The sequence below is a fragment of the Amborella trichopoda genome, chromosome 3, assembly GCF_054954075.1.
Source record: "Amborella trichopoda isolate Santa Cruz 75 chromosome 3, AtrichopodaSantaCruz75HAP2 v2.0, whole genome shotgun sequence".
Classification (NCBI taxonomy): domain Eukaryota; kingdom Viridiplantae; phylum Streptophyta; class Magnoliopsida; order Amborellales; family Amborellaceae; genus Amborella; species Amborella trichopoda.
Window position 1 is genome coordinate 8,981,796 of NC_142338.1, and position 21,674 is coordinate 9,003,469.

Genomic DNA, 21,674 nt, shown 5'->3' on the forward strand with positions numbered 1-21,674 from the left:
TTTATATCATATCAGGAGCATATCTTAGCAAATATCTTCAAGGATAACGCTCATTGAGCTTGCATATTTTATCCCTTGTCCGTTAAGACAGTTATCTGGCATTGGTTAAACACTTGTCTTATAATTATGCCTGCAATTTATTAAGCATCGGTTGAAATGTACTTAGTCTCATATGATGACTAAAAACACACCCAACAGGTATCAGAATGTGACATCTTGAGTTTTATTCCTACTAAGGGTAGGAGACCCCTTCCCTACTAAATTGCCCAAAAGGAAAAAAAAAAATCTCACACTTTCTTGACGTTTTTATTTTAATACAAATTTTAAATGTTTAAACAAATTTGCTAAACTAAAATAAGTTTATATAAAAGACATAACAAGTAAAGTTCCATACATATGCAGGATTAACCTAGATTTTTCATTTTTTTTATTTTATTTTTACGAAAAAGTAAGAAATATGATACTATCTTAGATTTTTTACTATTTAATGAGGAATTTTTATTGTTCTAAAAATTTCCAATAAAATAGGGGCCGTTAAAAATAATTTATAATTACACCATAGAGTCCTAATATATATAACAGCTTAATAAATTCCCAAAATTATTTTGAACCCTTAATTTTTCTGCTTTAATGAAATTTATGAAAATTGATATGATTCTTTTTCATATTATAACTAAGAAATTTTGGAATTTTAATCATAATTTTTCCGTTAAAAACATAAAATTTAAAAACTATTAATAATTTGGTTGGTTGTCCCTATGCAAAACAGGAGTTGTGGATTAGTATATTGTGAAGGGGCTTCTACATGGCCATATTGAGGTGGACTGATTATTCACTGGAAGGAAGTGCCACCACTCAAATCTAAGGGTTTCCTAAACATTTTAGCAACGTTTAAAGGCATGTACAAACCTAAATAGAAACATGACCCAATTATACTAGAGACGTGTACTCAGGTATATTTTTAATATATATGAAATCCACTTTTTAATATTAGTGTAAAGTTTTATCATTTTTGGCACCTAATAATTCCAGGCACCCTGCATGTAGTGCCTAGGCAGTACACCTTCCTCACTGCCCAGGCATAAATGTTCGGCACAATTTGTGCGACGATTGTGCATCTGGGATTTGCCCACAGGCATTTACCCATGCCCAAAGCCTGGCAGGAAGCAAGCAAGTGCAATTCAGTCCACCAATGAATAACATAAGAGAGAATACATTATTTAATGCGATTGTTGCTGCTCTTAATAGCCTTATATTAATGATGTTATATGATTCTATGAATGATAACTGCCAAAAGAAAATGTATTCATTAATTGAATGAAACACCAAGATAAAAGATTTTGACTATGGAGGTTTAAAGAATTCCAAATCACCCCATAGTTGCACAGCAGGAGGAATAACAGCTTGAGAGGTTGTGTGACTAAAAGGTTATTTCTCAAAAGAATAAACCTAACCTTAAAAGTCTCCCATGCATACCCCACTTCATTGTAAACTACAATAATCAAAATATACTAAAATTTGTTTTAAGATAAATTTTAGACTTAATTGGGTCACAAACCCATCAATCCCCAAGAAGGTTGCGATGGATGAGTGGCAAGACAAGAAGGGATAGAATCCAAAATGAATCCATTCGGGAAAGTTTAGGTGTGGCACCAATAGGCAACAAGATGAGACAGAGCAGACTTAGGTAGGCCAGCCATGTATGGCCATGTGTGGCGTCAACCAAGTATAGCACTTGTTAGGAGGTGCGAGTTAGTTCAAATGGAAGAATTGAAAAGGGCAAAGGGTAGGCCCAAAAAGATATGGTTGGAAGTAGTCCGAAAACATATAAGAACTTATGGCCTCACTGAGGGTGTGGCCTTAAATAGAGCAAAATAGCAGACTTGGATTCGTGTAGCCGACCCCAATTAATTGGAAAAATGCTATGATGATGATGAATTGGGTCACAAACCCATCAATCCCCGATAAAGACAAATGAAATAAGAACAAAATTTTTGGGGGAGAAATTCTTTGCTCACCTATTTTTTAAAGATAAAAACATGGTGTATGGACCACAAAAAACTGCATAGCTTGTAGGAGTAACAATCATCAGATTTGTGTTCCTCATTCAACCCTTTTAACCTAATGAATTGGCACTTTGATCTGAACCCATGCTCAGACACCAACTGCCAAAATTATATATCGAGAACCAAACTACAAATGTCACATCTCATAAACTTATGTACCACCAACAATTTAGTGTCACTCAAGTTTTCAAGTTTCTAGTGGAACGATCCTCACTCCCTAACAATCATCATAGAACCTCAACAGCAATATAAGATCTCCACATGTAAATCCTTTTTTAGTCCACATGTTTCTTGATCATTCTCATCTAAATATAGAGCATTTCTTGTATCTAGTGTATATTAAGATATGTAAATCCTATGAGGAAGTTCAACAGAAGCATAGAGGTTCTAGTCTATAAAAAAGCAAAAAAACAACTAATATCTTGGAAGAGATTGAAAACGGATTCATTTACCATGCCTAAACACAACAATCCTATACAGAGGGAGAGAACATAGAGAACAAGACTTAGACATCAAATAATACAAGGTAAGGTTTGTCGAAAAGGGTTGCAATGACGGCATCAGATGGATCGAATAACCACACTCTTATAGCAAAACGTGACGATAAAGCACACCGTAACAGCTACACAAATTTGAGAGAGGGACCTTACTCATAGGGATGCCAACAGGTTGCTTTGGCCCATCATGTCTAGAATGCCTCAGTCTTGGGATTGGGCCTTGAAGTCGAGACCCGTGGAGTGGGTCAAGTCAGGAAAAGCTGACCCGATTGCTAATCAGGCAGGGCTTGAGTCAAGTGTTGTCAGCCTATCAGGTCATCACATGTATGTCACAATTGGGTTGGCCATGCCCATTCAATAATTACCAGTGATTTAAAAAGCGGACCGCCCAATGCCTAGGCGGTCCAGAAGGCCTAGGCCCATCGCCCAGGCCTAGGCGGCAGTCTCTGGGCGGCCGCCTAGGCAATACGGAACCCGCCTACGCGAGCGCCCAGGCCACCTAGGACCCGCCTAGCGCTTTTTGAAACACTGATAATTATAATAAAGACAAAAAATAACCTTATGAAAATAATTTTAAATTGTCCCGTAGAATTTGAGCTAGTAGTAAACATCCTAGAGTGTGAAGTAAGTTAGGTTTGAACCCATGAAGTTCATTCAACAATGAAACCAAGCGGACCTATGTTATAAAGGATCTAGATCCCTAACTGAAAGGGACCTTGATTGCTTTGGAAGGGGATCGCAGCCCTAGAAGAATGGGGTAGGATCATGGTCTGAAGCGAGTTCCAAGGGAAGTTTCAAAATTTTATGAAATTTGAACCGTCTTTGATTTTGTGCTCATTTTTTTGCTTTTTGGCAATTCTCTAGCGAATAACCACTAGTGAACAATTTTTGTTCTCGGTTTTCATAGTCGACATTTGCATAAGTGGTTGAAAACTAGCAAACCAACTTGGAACTCCTCAGGTGTGTTTGGATTTGGGGGGGAGGGGGGGGGCTTCCCGGTCCTAAATAGTCCGAAAGAGGGGAATTGGTAGAGTTGTTCTGAGTCAGACGGTTCTCACTATGGAGAATTACCCTGTCTTGTCCGGTAGGGAGTCCGACAATTCCTAAGTTAGGTTGATATCCTGGCCCTACAATCTCATTTTTATCAAAGTTTTATGAGACTTTCATGCTATAGAGTTCTCAATGTACATATGTACATAATGCTAAAGAGGATTCTACATTTCTCAAATTTTCGAACATTTTAATATACATATATACATATAAATATATATATAGGAAAACCTTGCCGAACAGCCATATGTGAAATGCTATAGTGATTTGGGGCTAAAGGCTATCACACCGTTCGATCAAAAATAAGATAGTTGAGAGAATCTAATAGCAATTTACTTTTAATACTTTTTATATAATTCAAATCAACCTGAAATTTGGAGAGGGTGTGATCAATCACCACAATCTAATAAAAAATAAAAAAAATACATATTTTAAAATGACAAAACTACCCCTGGATGTTATAGGAGCAATTTGGTCATTTTTAACTATATGAAATATTTTTTAAATATTTTTATTAGGTATGTGAGGCAGAGGCACATCTACACTGCAAATTTTAGCTCAAACAAGTTTACAAAAAGAAAATAAAAATTCTTAGACTAAATTACACTCCCAACCGTTGGACCAAAATCGAATAGTCGAAAGCCTTTAGGTCGACAAGCGAAATAATTGTTGCAAGCTCCATTTAGTAGGGTTTTCAACATACACACACACAAAAGTGTTCCCCAAGAAAGCCAATATACATATATTACATGCATTAACCCACTCATGATACATATAGATGTGGCAAAAGTTTTACACTGGCTGCCAACTTAACGCAATCTTCCTTGCTCATCTGGGCTTGAGAGGCTCTAAATGGGCAAGGAGAAGGCCCAAAACTATATAAATGGAAGTAGTGAGAAGATGTATGGTGACTTATGGTTTGACTGAGGATATGGCCCTCAATAAAGCAAAACGATGGAAGAGGATTTATGTAACCGACCCAAATAGTTGCGATAAGGCTCGAATGATGATGATGACGATGATGAAGCCACACTTAGGCCCCTTTCCTAAACAACGCTCTCAAGCACTCCCATGACAGGGAGCTTCAGCCATGGGTCCTCCTAAGCTCCCATTCTCACTCTCAACAGCTATGGCCTTAAATCATATTTAAAGGTGTATTTTGGTCTTTTTGATACCATGTTATAAAACTTTATAGGTCAATAAGACCACCACCACCATCCCATGGCAATACCCTCATTCCTTAACCTCTTATTTTCTTCACCCATTATTTAAGACCTTATCTCTCCAAACCATGTCAACCCTATCTCAACCATTTTATGGCTTATGGCAAACAACTTGCTCTTAAGTTTCCAATAACCCGAACATTACAAAATAGCATTCCTAAGATTATTTTTAGTATGTTGATATTCGACCATCATGAAATTCGAAATCCTCTTTTTGAAATTCCATCCAATATGAATGAAGTGTATTATAATATTCACACCTAAGTGTTCAAATCGATCTTCACATGTTCGCTGCAATGTCATAGTGAACAACTTGCTCGTTTTCTAGTCAGCCGAGCATGTCAAAAAAATGCATTACTAAGATTTTTTTTTTTGAGGAAAAGCATTACTAAGATTATTTGTAGTACAAGGAGATTCGACCATGAAATCAAAAATCCATTTCAGAAATTCCACTTGATACCAAGGAATGCATAAAAATACTCATACTTGAGTGTATGACATCCACAAGATCACTATAAGACTAACTCATGGAGGAATCGTTGAAAAAACAAAAAGGACATCCATCTGCTCACGATAGAGCACCAATTAACCAATTTTATGTTGTTGCATGACACGATCCCCTGAAATGAACTTTGGCTGGAGATTGTAGACTAATTGTCAAAATACGGTGTTTTAGGCCACCCCTTATGGGTATTTGTGCAAGATAATCAGCCTTGCAAGATGCTTATGACTCCGCTCTTAGCCCAACTAAAAGTTTGACAAAGCAACAATTCCAACCGAAGTTTGACTTGTAGATGGAAGTTGTTTCCTGTCATGTTGAGCAAGTTTTTTACATCTGTCCAAATGTCTAGTTAGGTATATTATTTTATACTTACTATACAATAGAAAAGAAGAAAGTTTCACACTTAATATCACTATTCATGTTTCCTTACAGCAATTGCATATTGCCCTATGACTTCTTTCCACTTATTGGACTCTGTTTGAGATGTTGCCAAAATGGAGATGTTAATTTTTTCCTCTTGTGGGATGATGGTTTGTCCAAATAAGTGATATTGTTCGTTTTTTTTGGGCAAGTGAAGTGATATTGTTTTCACCATATTGTGAGTGTGACATGTTCGTTTAAGGTGTGGTGCATAAAACAAATAGAAGTAAATTTTGACCAATTTTCACTATTCAGTGAGTGTGACATTTCATTTAGGCTGTTCTGCATAAAACAAAAGAAAGAAAATTTTAACCAATTTTAGGTTCAGAAAAGCAAGTCAGAACTATGCTAATATATCATCACATTCAGATAAAAAAGCATTAAATTAGAAAATGTGAATATGGAACATCTAAGACATTATGGACAGAGATGGAGCTAATTGAAAGTACAATAAGAAGATTCATCATCTAGGATACCATCATTACTTCATCAATGATTCACAAGTGGTGGTTGGAAATAAAACTGTCAATGGGCTATACTGAATGGCTAGGATGACAATTTTATTGATTTGAGAAGGACTATCATCAGGGGCATGTGCCATGTATCATGCAACATATCGTGAAAATCTAACAGGTGCAGCTCCAGGATCAGGTAAAAACCCTGGACTGGATGAATCACATCCAATGGTTTAGATCCAGGGCATTTAAGTGTTTTTGACGTGACCAACAACGATAAACAACAACAATAACAACACCACTACCAAGACCAAAAACAGAAACCAAAAAAAAAATAAAACAAGAAGAAGAAGAAGATAACATTTCACACCATTTCTTTGAGTGGGAAACCTCCAACCCCATAACGAAACAGCCATCGGATTAAAATGCCCCACGACCACGAGAGAGCACCCAATGTCCTCGATATCCTGGCCCAAGTTACTAAAATCTATCCCAGCTCCTTTTAGCACAATCAACCCACTAAACAACCAAAAGAAACAGAACGATTTCTTCAAAATGATCTAACTCAGAGGTCGAGTCTTTAAAAAATAGGAGCTTGCAAAACAGATGACACTAAATCGTAGTCCAGCAGTGCAACTCATTTGTTCAGAACTGCAGATCAATTGATCAAAAGTTCAAAGTGAAGCCGGCTTCAAAGTTCAGAACTTCAGATCCGTAGAGAATGAGGAACAGAGAACTGGAGATGATTGGGAACCTGAAATATGCACTTTGAAATTCAGAAACATGAAGAGAGGATCAAGACGTGCGACAGAAGGCTGAGATGGAACGGACTTGAATGCAGTCAGAGATATAAGGGTTCAGAGATGAGATAAGTTGCTTGAAATATGCCCTGTGAACCGACCCACAGGGCGAAGATTTCACAACCGGACCTCAGGCCGGACAGGCTGACCTGACCCAATGATGTCCCTAGTCGTATTTACAAAACCTAATATATATAGTTGGTTGTATGCAAGGTTTAATTTAGATGTGTCCAGGAAATGAGACAAGGTGCTTGACAAGTTCGCCAATATGCTTAGTGGACAAGGTTTTGAATTCTGCAATTTAACATTTACGTGTTGGAAGGAAGAAGTACAAATGCCTTTGAAGGCTCCTCCTTGTTCAACATCGTCGGGCTGCACGAGCTGGCTACTGGTCCTCTCCACCGCCAGGTCTGATCAATTTCAATTTCGATGGGTGCTCCCTTAGGACCCCGGCCCGGCAGGTATTGGTGGGGCTTTCAGAGACCACCAAGGGAACATTCTGGCCTCTTTCTCCAAGCACATTGGCCACGCCGACTCCCTGCTTGCGGAGTCCATGGCGCTCCTCACGGGCCTCAAAATGTTAGACCCCGAATGGGATCAACCTCTTTTAGTGGAAGGAGATGCCCATAATATCGTTACCTAGGCTGCCGGCCATGCCACCCCACCTTGATATCTTCCTTCTATTGACGATGAGATTCACAGCTTTGCAGGGATACAGCCATCTCATGGACGCAAATTTGGAGGGAATCAAACGGCCTGGTGGACCAGTTGGCTAAAGACAGAGCTCTCACACAAGTTGCGGATCCTTAGAAGTTCTCGGGACCCACGCTCGCAAGACAGCGGCCTTCTCCTTTTGTACATCTGGGTTTTTGTGGTCCTCCACCTTAGGACTTCCTTCCTTGACGGACCCCTTTCTTTGACTTTTTTGTACATCGTTGTAACGGGCATTGTTATAAACCCCTCTCATTTTTTTGTATAGGCTCACTTGACTGAGGTTAGCTTATTTTCCGAGAGGCCCAGTATGTGGGCACTCTCCCTGGACCCCTGTACTCTTTTTCCTATTTCAATACAACAGTTAACAGTATCAAAAAAAAAAACATTTACATGTCATGTGTTCTTGAGATTTTCTTAGGTATCAGTAAACATAAAAAGAGAAGCAATACATGCTACTATCCAACTCCACCTTCTTTGTAGAACCAGTTAGTTTAATGATCGTGGTCCTAGACTCTTAGTTTCAAAGATTGCTTCCTTCATTAATTTAACCTCCAAGGTTAAAGGGAATACAAAGTCTTTCAGAAATATTAGCATAAGGGGAGGCTTCTATAAGATCGTAGCCATAGTTTTAGCTATTAAAATAAGGTATTGCTATGCTAAGCTTTATTTTTATTTTTATTTTTATTTTTTTCTTTTGAAGTCAATTTTCAGCCATATTTCTCCCTTGACAACTTGCTTTTATCAAGGAAAATAGAATGTTGATGCAGGTTTGGCACCGTATGAATGTTTCAGCTACAAACATAAGAGAAGGAAGTCCGGAAAGAACATAAAATTGAAGATGGAGAACCATGTTGTCTAGAGTTGCTTGGAGACTCTTCTAAGATCATAACCCTGCTATGAAAAATATCAAAAAAGAGCAAGGTTGAACGACTCTGAAGCTTGTTTTATATGCTGGGAAGCCAAGGAAATTGTGGAAGGAACTGTTTTTGCTTACATTGTTTTTTAGCATGTAGAATTTGGAATTTCTTTGCGTTAGTCATCCCCAAATTGGTGCAAGGATTCATGCTTATTGGTATCTTTGCCTGAGAAATGTCGCCTTTTCTAGAACTAGTGTCCCTAAGCTATCTTTTTGGTTATAGGGGAAACAACAATGTATTCAAAGGATCCTCTACGGATTTCTTAAGTTGGCACTGACGGAACACAGCAAGGGTTATCTGGATTCAAATCAACAAATCTAAACTGAGATTGGAATTCATTAGTTTGAAGTGGCCCTAAGGGCCTGGCTGTCATATGGCTATGTCATGCTCAAGTTTAAAAGAACTTTGGGGGAAACCTAGAGCTGTCTTGAGTGGGTGGCTTAGTAAGTGATAGACTTAGCAGGACTTCTGTGACTTTTGGTTTGGTTAGTTTGGTTCTTCAAAAGTAGAAGTGTGAGCTCAGGACTTTTGTGACTTATGGTTGGTTGGTTTGATTCTTCAAAAATAGAAGCGTGAGCTCTACAGATAGGCCTTGAAGTTTTACGCCATTTCTTCTCAAGACTCCAATTACAAAAGAAGATCCAATCAAAATTACTAGGTGGTTCCACAGGGACACTTGGTAGCCATGCCCACTATATCTTGGTGATTTTTCCTTAGTCTATTATTATTTTTATCCCTTCTATTTATGGGCTTAATGTCCCTGGGCTTCATGCCTCTTTGCTAATTCAAACAGACATAGACCAACTCTATTGCAACTAGCATTCCAGCTTTCACTAATTCAAACCACTTTGGAATATTCAGAGATGGTAATCCAGTTTGACCATCATTGCTCTGTCAGGTAAGCCAATTAAATACTATTCAAAATGTATAGCTCCTACTGAGACTTCAATATTTGTAACAGCAGAACATGACAAATATAAAGTGCAGAAATAGAGAATGGAACAAGAAAGAAATACCATCAAACATCTTTAAATGTAAAACTCATTTTCATTATCAATAAAACCAGATGATTTTGCATTCAACTAAGACATCTAAGATATCCAATAGGTTATTCATTTATGCGTCTCACATTTTGTCACTAATCTCCTCCAGTAGGTGCATAAGTTTCTTAGCTAGTTGCTGCCTCCTGTATTCTGGAGCGACTGTCACAGCAGTTACATGACCATGCCAAGATTCACCTTGTCCTTCAACTTTACCCATAACTGGTTATGTTCCCAACAAGAAAATTTAGCTCATTAACAAGAACAAGCAATAAACAATTGCATGAACATTTAAAAAACTAAAGGCATAAATTAAAAATCAATATGGAAGAACATCAATAATGAAAACTTTCCTTTGCTAAAACTAATTCTCCACACATGAAAGAATAGAACCAGATGGCAAAGAAATATGCACAATAAAGGAACAACAAATTAGGTTCTAGAAAAAAGAACAAGTTGGGAACACACTTTTCAAAGTATGTCAATAAACGTACACATCTGGGGGTCAGAAATATAAAAATCTTCATGGAAATTCACACACATCAGCTGCACATAATAAGATTTTTTTGTTTCCTAAACAAGACAAAACATGTTAGAACAGATGGCAAGAAATGAAAATCACAATCCACGTTACTAAAGTTGTATGCAAAACACACCCCTCCACTCTCTAAAACAAACTTCCATAATGTAGTCTCTGCTCTAAACTCATCAAAAGAAATCACTTTATCCATTAGCAGTATTATGAATCAAATGTGGCCTCGTGCATTATGTGGCCGCATCGAAGTGGTATGGCCATGTTTCAGCCCACCTAGGCTGGCATACCTTACATGCCTGCCTGGGCGGCACATTGGCCACATAGGTAGGCGGCACATTGGCCCCATTGGCTGCAGCATATGTGACAAGGCAATGACCTTATCAAACTGCCTTGATCATGGGTTAGTTTCATTCCTTTTCCCCTAAAAAAAAGGGACAAAAAGGTTCCCCAAAACCTTAGAACAATTTTGGTTTTGTTCCGAGGGAATTAAATCCGACCTGTTGAAAATCAATTTCTTTTTCCAATTTCAAATTTATGAACAAAAGTTGGATTTTTCCAGCAAGTTTCAGTCGATTTGGTTTTCATCTTGATAGGATTTTGATCCCACAATATCAACTAAATCACTCATCAAGGGTTTGAAGGTGATTCATGGAACAAAGAAACTAAAATTTATAACATTAGGTTTTGATTGTACTTGCGATGTACTTAGTATTTGGCTATACGCTACAGTTACTTCTTTTATATTTCCTTCACTACATAGTGCTCTTGTTTCTTAAGTGCTTGGTATATTTATGTTCTTTTGTTTTTTGTTCAAGTTGATGGATGGATTGGATGGCATAGTATTTTTTGATAATTGTTAACATTGTATTACTAAAGAGAGTCCGGGATTACAAAAAGTGTAGGACTGAAAGCACCCTCACTGGGTAGCAATCAGTAAAAAATACATCAGTCGATTACATGCACATGGGCTTATAAGATTCGCCCTACAGTCAAGATTTACAGAGAGAAGAAAGAAAGAAATTAAGTGAAAAAAAGAAAGGCCAAAACAGTGGCTGACGCGCTGGAAGGTGGGCTATCTTGAGAGGCTGTGGTCCATAACAAAAAAAGAGTTGGACGTGGCCTGGATGTTAGTGTGTAGGCTAGCTCCCTCCTTCGCCAAAATGTCCGCGAGATCGTTGAAGGTCCTCCAGATATGCTGCCATGAGACATTCGTATCCCTACAAAGGTGGGTAATTTCATCAAAAATGGAAGACAAATACCAGGGTGGGGGGGATAAACCGCCGGCCCAAGAGATGGTGTTCAGGGAGTCTCCTTCCACAATCAGACGATTGCCCCAGGACGGGTCACAAAATCTCAACCCCAGAAGAAGGGCCGAAGCTTCAGTATATTGGGAGTCAAAGGTCCCAAGGTGCACAGAGAAGGTGAGGAGAACATTTCACTAACAGTCTCTGAATGCCCCCTCAGCGCCTGAAGGGCCTGGGTTACCTAAAGAGCAGCCATCAAAGTTTAACTTGATGCTGCCTTCAGGTAGATGCTTCCAGTTGCTTGCTCTTGAGGGTTTTGGGGGCTTGTGGATGGGGCCATTTTTCCAGTGGCAGAGAAGGGTGTTCCTAGAAAGGCCAGAGAAGGTCTTGTGATTGGAAGCCCAAAAGGTCGTCAGCGAGACCACCTAGTTGAATGGAGCTTGTATAGTAAGGCGGGCACCGTTGAAAATACAGTTGTTCCTTTCAAGCCATAAGGTCCAAATGGTTGCGGCCACCGCGGCCTTTCAGAGGGTTTTTCCCGCCAAAGGCCACTGGGCTTCGAAGTTAAAGGAGATCAAGGCTCGGACCGTGGGTGGCGAGACCCATTGGATACCAAATAATTGAAGCAAGAGTGACCAGAGATTATGGGAGAAATCACAATGAATGAAAATGTGAGGGTTGGATTCCTCCTCACAAAGACAGAGGGCGTATATATTGAGGGCTCTCTGAGAGCATGCGATCCAATTGCAAAACTGAATTTTAGGGGGGGCAATGGTGGACCATACTCTTGACGAGGTAGAAGTGGGGTTAAGGGGAAAGGTTGGGGATTGGGTAAGATTCTTGTAGAAAGAAGTGACGGTAAAAAGACAAGAGGGGGAAAGGCACCAGACAAGACTATCACTCCCAAAAAGCGGGACGAAGTGGGAAGAAAGGACACCCAAAAGTTGTTGAAACAGCGAGCTTTCTTCTTCCGAGAGGTTTCTAAGGAAGGAGGGAGTTCAGGTTCTCCGTCCCCCTGAGAGAGGCAATTCGCCGGCGATTGAAGAGTTAGTTATGGAAGAGAGAGAGAAAAGGGTGGGGAAGGCCTTGCACAAAGGGGAGCTACCAAGCCAGAGATCAGTCCAAAACTTGACCCTACGACCATCTCGGGCATGGAATCTAAGGTGGCTTCTGAACTGAAGCAGAGAAGAGGCTAATGACAGCCACACCCCTGAAGCCCTATGTCTCTGTATTCTCTCTGGCACCTACGTACCATCTTGAATTCGGTATTTGCTGCGTAGCACCTGGGCCCAAAATGAATCTGGTTGAGTGGCTAGCCGCCACCACCATTTGCTTAAGAGGGCAGTGTTTTGATTTCTGAGCGTCCGAATGCCAAGACCCCCTTGCTTTCTAGGTAGGCAAACAGTGTCCCAGGCAACTAGGTGAAACTTGATCTTCTCTGCCTGTCCCGACCAGAGAAAATTATGCATAAGTTGTTCTATGCAGTTAGACACGTGTACTGGCATCTGAAACAGGGACATGAAGTAGATTGGGATGTTTGCCATGGTCGCTTTGATGAGTGTAACTCTTCCTGTAGGCGAGAGGTATCAACCTTTCCAAGTTGCCAAGCGTCTCTCTACCTTATCTAAGACTTGAGACCAAAGTCTCTTTTTGGGTTTCCCCAATCCCAGAGGGAGGCCCAGGTAAGTGGAAGGAAGGTCTTCCACTAAACATTCCCAGTCGGAGATGAGCGTAGCAACTTCTGCTTTTGGCATGGCTACTCCCATCATTTTAGATTTCAGCATGTTAACCTTGAACCCCGTAGCTTTCTGAAAGCACAGGAGGAAGAGTTTGAGTGTGTCAAGTTCTTCTCGGGAGGCGTCAAGGAAGATGAGGGTATCATCTGCGTATTGCAGGTGTGATACCATGAGGCCCTATGAAGTGGTAGAGAAGCCTAAGAGTAGACCAGACTAGTAAAGGCGGGAGAGGGATCTAGAGAAAACTTCCGCTGCAATGGCAAAGAGGAATGGGGAGAGATGGCCCCCTTGTCAGAGTCCCCTGTTGGCAGGGAAGAAACCTTTCGGAGACCCATTTATGAGGATGGACAGATAGGGATGAGAGTGACAACCTCTCATCCAATTCCTCCATCGATTATTGAAACCCATTCTCCCCATGGTTTTGTCCAAGATGGACCAGTCAACGTGGTCGTAGGCTTTTTCCCAGTCAATTTTGAAAATGAATCCCGGTGTCTTAGCTAAGTGTCTGGAGTGAAGGCACTCGCTGACTACTAGGACCCCATCCAGAATCTGTCTGTTTTGAATGAAGGCGGATTGAGAGGGAGAGATAACCATGGGGAGGACAAGCTTGAGTCTAGAGGCTAGGACCTTTGCAAGGATTTTGTAAGAAGAGTTTAGAAGGCTGATAGGGAGAAAATCCTTGATCTCCTCTGCCCCTTGAACTTTGGGAACTAAGGCAATAAAGGTGGCGTTAAGAGCTTTATGGATGATTCCTCTAAGGAAAAATTCTTCGAAAAAATCCAAGAAGTCAATTCTGAAAGTGCTCCAGAAAGTTTGGAAGGGTGCAATCGGAAAGCCATCAGGTCCAAGGGCTGTGTCACTGGCAAGGGCTTTAATAGCTAGTAAGATTTCAGCTTCGGAGAAGGAAGCTCTAAAGAGGCAGCTAAATCATCTGAGAGAGGTAGGAAATCAAGGTCGGCCATCCTAGGCCCGGGGTCAGCCGGGGCAGAGTATAAGGTTTGGGAAAAAACTAGAATGGCCTGCCCGATTTGTGCTGGTTGGTCCAGAAGACAGTTGTTAAGTTTGAGAGTCAGAACAGAGTTGTCCCTTCTGCGACAGTTGGCAATGCGGTGGAAGAAAGCAGTGTTGGAGTCTCCGACTTTTAACCACTTGATTCGAGAACTCTGGTGCCAAAAGATCTCTTCTTTTTTTAGGGTAGCCAGGTAGTCTAGTTTGGTTTGAGCTCTGAGGTCAAGTTCCGAGGTGTCTAAGGCTCTTGTTTCTTCAATGAGGTCGAGGCTATGGATAGAGTCCAAGAGGAGAGATTTGGTCTTGAAGTAATTGCCAGGAAGGGTTTTGCTTCAGGTTTTGAGGGAATTTGTTAGGAGTTGGATCTTGGTTTGTAGCCTGCACCCTGCTCTTCCCCTAACCTGAGGTGAGAAGGAGGACCACCAAGTAGGTAATAAAGAAACAAGGGATGTCTCTTGCAACCAAGCCAGTTCAAACCGGAAGGGTTTAGGCCCTCTTTGTACAGCATTTGTATCCAAAAGCATTGGACAATGGTCAAACACAGGTTTGGGTAAGGCAAGGGCCATGGAACTAGGGACAAATTCCTCCCAGCTGGTGGAGAAGAGAAAACGATCGAGTTTAGAAAGGGTGGGATTGGGAGAGTGGTTGGACCAGGTGAATAGGCTGCCTTGGAGAGGGATATCGATGAGTTCATTCCTAGTGATGAAATCAATGAAGTCTCTCATGTCCTGGGAGATGGAGGTTGAAAAGTTTCACTCATAGGACCATCGTGTGACGTTGAAGTCTCCTCCCAAACACCACAAAGGGTGTGGTAGAGCTGCAACTTCATCCAATTTGGACCAAAGACAGGGTCTGAGCGAGGAAATGTTAGGCCCATAGACGGCTGTGAATTTTCAGAGTGATCCGGCAGAGATACTAGAGAGTAGGACAGTAACCGAGAAATCGCCTAAATGAGAGGAAATGAGAGTGTGTTCCTGTGGATTCCAAACCACCCAGATGCCACCTGAAGCACCATTCGCTGGGAAAGCAGCCCACTGAGATGGTTTATGCCCCCAGACATGGCAGATCAGCTGCAGGGTGGGCTTGGTTGTTTGGTCTCCACGAGAGCCAGTACAGTGGGAGAGTATTTGAGAACTAGGTATTTGACCGCATTCTTCTTGCGCTCTTGGCCCAGTCCCCGTATGTTCCATGAAACGAACTTCATGGAGAAGAAAGAAGAAAGTAGGGGGGGGGGGGGGGGGGTGGGAGGCTAGCCTAGAGGACCTCCTGGGGTAAGATATGGGAGGGGCTGAAGGGATGTCCCTGGGGGGGCTCGTCCTGGAAGGAGGGAGAGGAGAAGAGGCTAAGAAGTTCCCTGTGTGCTTTGGGTCTCACCTTAGCCTGCTTGACGCGTCTGCAGTTAGAAACTTATTGGCTAGTCCTTCCGGTCTGTCATGGTGGAAACCCATGATTCTGTACATGTTCTTCATCTTTTCTTCCAGGCTCGGATTCTTATCTGCTGCGGGTACCTCCTCAAAGCGAGGGGTAAGACGGTTGGGCTGGCTAGGACCAACCAAGAAAGCTTCAGCAGGGGGGGGCGACGACGCTACGGGATCGAAGGGGGGATAAAGATCAGGGGGTAGCGGAGGAAGGTGTTCCAGGGATGAGGCTGGCGACCGAGGTGGGGGAATCTTGAGTACAGGGTCAAGTTCAAAGGTGGGGAGGAGGGAGGGGGGTTCCGACAGAGAGGGAAAATGCACGAAGTCCTGATCCAAAACAGAGGCAGGGATGGGATGAGGAGGTCCTCGAGAAGAGGGAGGATGAGGGGAAAATTGAACCACAAAGGACTGGTCCAAAAGTGGGGTGGCCTCCTGAAGAGTAGAAGGGCGATAGACGGGCCAACTGTAGGCGTTCGAGTTCGGGGGAGGAAAAACCAAGGGAGGGGAGGAAGGGATGAAATAGACTTAATGTTAAGTATAAAAGCATACATAGAGCACAAAAGTTTTGTGCCTACACAAAATCGGCGCTTTATCAGCAAAAGAACAATCCAAAAACTGAGCAGAATCTGGTTATAGTTTATTACAAAATTTGAGCTTGTCCCCCTACTTTTGCTAAAGTATCCACGGCCCCATTTGCTTCATGCCAAATTTGTTTAAAAGGCACCTAAAGCAAGCAGCAAATCTCAAAAACAGTGTTTCAAAAAATGCCGGGAGGCCCCTAGGCGACCGGGGGGATCTAAGCCGCCCAGCACCTAGGCGGGCGCTTAGATAGGTACCTAGGGATTGGGCCTAGGTTCAAAAGGGGGCAAAGGGTGTCTAGTTAATGTTTTAGGTCCAAATTTTGTATAAAAAATGCATTAATACATGCATCTTTTAATATCCAAACAAAGAACACCAAAAATGCACCACCCAATGGGCATTTTTGCACCATGCAGGCGCAGTCTCTGAGCGCCCTCCTAGGCGCCCGCTTAGGCAGGGTCCTAGGTGGGCACCAAGGGTCCCTAGTTGGGCGCCCAGGGACAGCCAGCCTAGTTGGTCCGCCAAGGCCCTCCAAGCCCGCCTAGGCGCTAGGACTGCTTTTAGAAACTATGCTTGAAAATCTTGTCAAAGAAAGTTTCCAGTCTCCATGGAGCTGGGATCATTTGGTAGCCCATGGAATAACACTTTTTGAGACACTTCGACAAGGGGAGTCTGGCCCCCATTCTGTCAAAGGAGAGATCTTGCTTCAGCTACCATGGAGCCCATTGTGCCAATTGGGCCTGGAAAGGACAACAATATCTCAGAGGAGCCATTTCTAAATAGGTCCCCGATCCTCGCTGTCCCCGGATTCCCAAAGGAACACACATCAAAGTTTAGTTAGATGGCACCCCATTCGGGTGGCCACCAAAAACCCAACCTTGGGTTAGGCAGGAGTCCTGTACTGAGGATAGACTTCATAGAGGCTTGCCACATCAAGAGACAAGAGTAGAGGTTGGGGAAGAGAAGAAGGCTGTTAAGAGCTGATGGACAGATTGGGGGTGACAATGCCAATTCAAACATTTGGAGCATAGTGGACCACAAGCGATTGGCCAGAGGGCAATTGATGAAAAGATGGTTGGGATATCCTTGGCTATTTTGCCTATGATCATCGGTTGTTAAGATGGATCCCTTTTCTTTGTAGCTGGTCGACAGTATTTGAATTAGCAAGCCTGTATAAAAGCCTGGATTTTTGGGGGAACAAAGGAGAACCAGGTCATGTTTGATATGGCTGCAGAGTTAGGATAGGGGTTGAAGACTAGATAGAAAGAAGAAACCCAGAACCTCCCTAAATCCATCGCCCTCGGTTCCTATGTGACAAGAAGTAACACATGTCGAAAATGAAACCAGATCAAACTCAAACAGAAGCCAATGATTTCTTCAATTTTCTATTCCTAAAATGCAAGTTGACCACACTGTTCAACATAAATTTATAAGTGAAGGGTCAAATATTAAAGGAAGTTAAGGAAAATCACAAAAGAAACCTCAACTCATTTACACAAGATTCGTACTTACATGGATTGTGGCTCCCCTACAAATTTAAAATACAATGGACTTCTATTTGAGTTTTCCACTGTATAAGCTGTGACTGCAAGTCATGAAGAGCACCCTGGTTCACTAACCAGATAATTGAGGCAGAGGGTACAAAATCAACGGATATGTACACTCGATTCAAAGAAAGCTCCTAAGGCCCACAACGACATGTGCTTAGTTTATGGGTCAATAAGGTGAATTCCAATGTAATGCAAATGTTTAACGTTAGGAATCACAGCCCTGCCAATGCTTGAAGGCTTTGGTCCATTGATTAAAAACTTGCAACTCAGGCTTGGAATCGGCCATGTTGATTGGACTCACTGAGTTCCCGGTTCCAAAGGCTCCCAAACTGGGATCAAATTTGGGAATTTTTATTAACATACCTACTTAGCAAGCCTTAGATTATTCTGATTTGAAGCCTAACCCCAAGAAATCCTTGGGTTTTGATTTTTGACAGTCTGGCTGAAGCCAAATTACATCTCCTGATTTTCAATTTCTAATCATACTTTTAGAATTTTTTAATGCCAAAAAAACTGGACTTTGCCAGACTCACCAAGCTGACTCAAGACTTGGCAAGTAGGCTCAGCTCGTTCCATGACTAAGTCTCAGGCCAAGTCGAACAGTGGTTTGGGGCATCCGGGTCAAGCCTAAGGTCCAAGATTTAAGTTGGTTAGTGACTATAAGAAAAGCTCTTGCCGGGTCATTCCCAACATCACGGAATTAAATTTCCAAACCAGTACATCATGTGTGGGGAAGAGGAGTCTCATGGCCACCTCTTCCTGCACTGCAAAACGACTGCCAACATATGGCTAGCATTTCTGAGACGGTTCGACTTTCCAAACTTTCCAAACACGGTTCGACTTTCCAAACATATGGGTATAGCCATAGTTGTTTGTCCAAACTTGGCTATCCGCACCTCTTCCAAAAATTACCAACCACTGTGGCAATACAGTATTCCAAGCCATCATCTGATCAATATGGTTACAAAGATATCGAAGACACTTCCAAGGCAAAGCCTCTAGCATAGATCAAAATCCTAAACATCTCCTGCACTCTAACCAGAGAGAAATTCCACAAGCTAATCCGCAGTTGACCTCAACAGTCAATGCAAACTGATCATCCACCCATATCCCAAACAAGACCCAAGGTCCCCACACTGGCTACCACCATCTCTAGGAACCATAAAAATATGATGCGATGGAATCTGGGCCCTGCAGATCTAGAGGGCTCTTCTGAGATCACTTCGATTCGAATTTGCTCACTCTCTCAGGGCCCCTTAAAGTTAAGGACTCGACCAATACCAAACCACACAATCTTCTTGTAGAACTTCAACATTTTGACAAGAGCTGGAGCACAAATCATATCGTAGGGCGTGACTACACAAACGTAATCTCATTGGACCAATAGAAATGACCCCATGTCAATAGAGATTTGACCAAATGCTCGATAAATTCGCCAACTACGCCGTGACTTGTGTCTCAAACACACTTTGGAGAACAAGTTAGCAGACTCCACACCCAAATATGGAGTTGACGGAAGTTCCCTCTTCATCAATCACCACTCAATGCCATTCCCATCCCACCTATAGCCCACAGACCACAGTACAGAGATTTTGTAACATAGATCCTCAATTTAGGATTTTTATAAAGAGACTCCGTAACAACCAAGCCTGGTGTCATAATTTTGTAAATTTTACACAATCAAAATGCAGCTTATTATTGAGAAAAGGAATATATACGACGTATCTTAGAAGCCAATACATATAGACTTGGTTATGTTACAGTGAGTTATATCGATTGGAGCAGTGATCTCAACAACTCTAGTCTAAGGTGGATCTAGAAATACATGAGAAACCATGATAGGTTTTTTGACAATTAGTAACTTCAATCAGAAATATAGCATGGATCCAATTCAAACTTTCAAAGCCTTACAGGGCTACGTACAAAACTTAGATACTGATTTTCCATGAAATACATTATAGGAGCATCGAACTAAGATGCATAACATGGAACTTACCACCCAAAATTTAAAATTTCATTAATTCACCAAGGAACGTAAAAGGGAACCTAAAAATGCTGCAAAAATAAAATATTTCTTTCATGTATGTATGTGTGTATCTCCGGTGGAATAGGGGAGGGGGCCTTGAGTTACCCTTCAGATTCAAACCTTTCTATGGAATTATGGATATGAATTACTTATTGGTGAATATAGTTAAGAAAAGTGTTTTTTTCTAATCAAAATTAATGACAGATCCACTAATAAAGAGATACAAATATTTTAGCCTCCAGTCCACCATCCATTACAATTCAAGGAATATCATAGATTGTTAGGAGGGCAAGAGTCAGAGAAATTTTTAACAGGAGTCATAGAAATTGCTAAAAGGGTGCTACCCAATGACCTCAAATTGATAAATGCTAGATTTTTCTTCACTCAATTTATCCAAACCCAATCCCCCATGAATTTTCCATATTAAACGAAAAACAACACCGAATCTTTATAAACAGATTGGCTCTTCAAAAGTTATTTAATTATGTGATTTGAGGCTGCAATCCACTGAAGAAATCATTTAAGAATGCAGACCACAGAGAACAGTGGTAAGACTAATTCATGATGATTATTGGTATTTTATTTTATTTTTCCAAATAACAAGCAAACTATCAAGAGATCAACAACTTTGATGAAACTGAAAAGAGAAATTCATGTGCCATCTTTTTTGAGAAAAGATCAAGTTAATTAACTATCAAGAGATCAATAACTTCGATGAAACTGAAAAGATAATTTCATGTGCTATCTTTAATGAGAAAAGGTTCAGCTAATGAGGAAAGGAGCTGGGGTCGTCGTAGTAGCATCCCCACACCCAGTTACCACATCGTGGTATCCATTCCTAACGCTAACACCCCCAATTAACACTTTCAAAATGTAACTACCTAATCTTTTGAAAAACGGGTAGGGGCCTGTCTTTCCCACTGAATTACCCAAAAAAAATAAAAAAAGGTTCAGTTAATTAATGTGCTATCTTTCGTCTATTGAAAAGCAGAAACCAGAGATAATTAATTGCCCAATGTCAGTTAAATCCGAGAATTCACAACGTTTGCATCAAAGTGATTGTGCATTTAAAAGGCTTTCTCAGGCCAGTTGTAGAGAAAATCTCAGACCTAGCTCAATGTACAATGTACAAAAAAGAAGAAAACAAAACTCTGGAGGTTTTGATGGTCAAGATCTTACTGTATCCCATAATTCGATTTCCAGGACCTTCAGCAACATGAAAATAATCAGGCCAACGAGCCAAGTAGGTCATGTAGAAAGACATGTTAAACTGCAAGTTTCAAATGGGCCACTCAGCTTCTAAACTCAAATAAAAAAATCACGATGCAAAAAATTGTTATCAGAGGCGAGAGAGGGAGAGAGTTACGGTTTCAGTTAAGTGGTCGAGATTGACATGAGAGAAGCGTAAAAGGTCGTCACAGCAGAATCTTCGGATGGTGGTCATTCTGAAGAGAAATGGAGAGAGAGAGAGAGAGAGAGAGTTTCAAAGGCCCAATGGCTGAAAAAGATGAGAGAGACAGGGAGGCCCGGTGGCTGAGAGAGAGAGGGGGGGTTCAGGGGGCAGGATTGTTAAAGAGAGGGGTTTCAAGGGGCGGGATCGTAAAAACAGGAGAGAGAGAGAGAGAAGGGTTTCAAGGGGTGGGATTGTTAAAACAGGATAGAGAGGAAGAGAGAGATGTGTGCAATTTATATTGATGATCTATGTGAGCACAACAAATGCGTGGTCAGTAATTTGAGTGCCGTTGAGTTGCTAATTTTCACGGTGATGCAAGAAGTCATTTTCTTTTATGCCCCATACATCCAAGTTGTTGGACGGTTATTCGGTTACGAAATTCATAACGTCACATTCGTAATAATCAAATGATCTCACTCTCGTCCAGTCACCAGATGGTTT

At 41.3% G+C, this 21,674-nt stretch overlaps 1 protein-coding gene across 2 annotated transcripts in view; it reads right to left on the reverse strand.

The window, feature by feature from the left end:
* Window positions 1–21,447, reverse strand: part of LOC18428888 (Acyl-CoA N-acyltransferases (NAT) superfamily protein) — a 34,159-nt gene extending 12,712 nt beyond the window's left edge. The window contains exons 1-3 of one of the 2 annotated variants that reach the window (XM_088863266.1): window positions 21,147–21,447; window positions 20,960–21,050; window positions 9,774–9,906 (exon numbers count right to left, since the gene is read on the reverse strand). In XM_088863266.1, coding sequence (XP_088719392.1) covers window positions 9,774–9,906; window positions 20,960–21,050; window positions 21,147–21,224 — 302 coding nt within the window. In that variant the 5' untranslated portion in view covers window positions 21,225–21,447. The remainder of the gene's footprint in view (window positions 1–9,773; window positions 9,907–20,959; window positions 21,051–21,146) is intronic. The other variant, XM_006838185.4, reaches the window with a different exon arrangement.
* Window positions 21,448–21,674: the final 227 nt, after the last annotated feature.